Raw genomic sequence first — 2,024 nt, forward strand, 5'->3', positions numbered from 1 at the left:
AATGACTCAATGAAAATCTACTACATCATAAATTAGTGCCTTGCTTAGCTCACATCATCTCAAAACTTCCTTTTGCAGCAGATAAGAACAAATACAAAGATCCACAGCCAGTTGTTATAAAAAGATTGAGAGATCTTGGATCAATCATCTCTAAATGGTGGGCTGCCTATATCAAATCTTTCTCATCTGGGATCAGCAAGCATAGTGCAAGAGAAAGCAGAACTAGTATTTGAGCCAAAGATGATGGAGGACTCTAAGGAAACAAAGGTTTCTATATTAACATGATCTATGCACATGTATGCCCAGCTACATATGCAGGAGTCATGGGCATACATGGGTCTAACCAGATGGAGTTCTAGAGTTGAAATGAGAAGTGGACATATGTCCCTATCCATATTACAGGAAAAAAAAATCTCTAAATGATAAGCACTTTTAAGGGTAAATGTAGTTTCTTCCAAAGGATACTCTCTGAGTAAAATAAATTATAATTAAGGATAGGCTCCATGCCCTGCAGTAGATAGCCAAAAGAAAACAAACTCAAAGATAATAATAGAGGTTCTTGCCACATAATTTGGTATGAAGGTTTTTCTTTTTATTCTTTAGTCTTATTTTTTAATTGCAATTATGTCTATATGGGAGGACATGGATGGGGAGATAAGGTTGAAAGGACAAGTGAGTAGGAAGTACTAGGATGAGAAGAGGGAAGGGAAATTATAAGCAGTATATATAATGTAAAATAAAAATCTCTCCAATAAATAGTATAAAATACTTTGATGCACATGTGTTTATTTGTGTGTCTATATTTTCTTTCTTTTATTAAACTATGAAAAATCTGAATATTACTTTCTTAACAGCCTTTTTTATCTGTTTGTTTCTAAGACTATAGATAATAGGGTTTAAGAATGGAGGAACAATGGTATAAAATACAGAAAGTGTCATATCCTCAACTATTTCTGAGATTGCTGAAGGTTTGAAATATACATAGGCAGCAGAACTAACAAAGACAGACACCACAATAATGTGAGGGAAACAGGTGGAAAAGGCTTTTCCTCTCTCTCCTTTGACAGGAAGCTTCAAGACAGTTGATAATATGTGAATATATGATATGGCAATGAAGGTAAAGCAGCTACCACTAAAACCAATGGCAGTCAGAAGAAGTAATAGTTTGTTGTTAAAGGTGTCAGTGCAAGAAAGCCTCAGCAAAGAGGGGATATCACAGAAGAACTGAGAGACTACATTAGAGTAACAAAAGGACATCTGGAAAGTTTTGGAAGTGTGCACAGTTGCAAGGATAAGAGAGGTAAGTAGGGAAGCCAGTGTCATTTGAACACAGAATTGATGGTTCATAATCATAGCATAGAGAAGAGGCTTACAGATGGCCACATAGCGGTCCTGAGCCATGATGGTGAGAAACTGCATCTCTACACATGCAGAAAAGAAAACCAAAAAGACCTGTGCTGCACACCCAGTCACAGAAATGCTCCTATGATCAGTGAGAGAGTTGATACAAGCATTGGGCACAGTAACAGATACATACCCCATGTCTAAAATAGACAGATTCCTGAGGAAGAAGTACATGGGTGTGTTCAGTGTCTGGTCAACTGTAGTAACAATGATGATGATAAGATTCCCCAACAGGCTGCCCATGTACACCAGCAAGAACAGCACAGTGAGTAGGATTCTGAGCTCCCAAGTCTCAGCAAAAACTTCCAGGAGGAACTCAGGCACCAGGGTTGAATTGGCCATAGTCTCAAAGTAAAGGCTTACCTGAGAGAAAAAAACAACAACAACTGGAAATAACTTAAATTACTTGATATATCACTAACATTTTTTCTTGAAAGTGTTTATTTTTTTTCTAAAACTGCCTTTATGTGCAATGTTAAAAAAAAATCTTGGTTTTCTGATGAAAGTCTTGTATATTTGAGGTGGAATTTTAAAAATTAGCTTTAAAGAGAAAGAACATTCTTTTTATTAGTATTTATGAGTCCTTTTGTATACTTGACATATTAAGCATTATTAATTTC

The 2,024-nt window shown here is 36.0% G+C and overlaps 1 protein-coding gene across 1 annotated transcript; it reads right to left on the minus strand.

Annotated features, from left to right (window-relative positions):
• Window positions 1-816: 816 nt before the first annotated feature.
• LOC110297453 (olfactory receptor 14C36-like) lies at window positions 817-1,746 on the minus strand. The gene has a single exon (XM_021166209.1). It carries the CDS (start codon window positions 1,744-1,746, stop codon window positions 817-819), a length of 930 nt encoding a protein of 309 aa, XP_021021868.1.
• Between the last annotated feature and the right edge of the window lie 278 nt (window positions 1,747-2,024).

The sequence above is a fragment of the Mus caroli genome, unplaced genomic scaffold (assembly GCF_978045245.1).
Source record: "Mus caroli unplaced genomic scaffold, Mus_caroli_1 scaffold_8, whole genome shotgun sequence".
NCBI classification, from domain to species: Eukaryota; Metazoa; Chordata; class Mammalia; order Rodentia; family Muridae; genus Mus; species Mus caroli.

Excerpts from the sequence above, each read along its gene's own strand:
- LOC110297453 (XM_021166209.1), bottom strand. The coding sequence starts at position 1,746 with ATGGCCAATTCAACCCTGGTGCCTGAGTTCCTCCTGGAAGTTTTTGCT.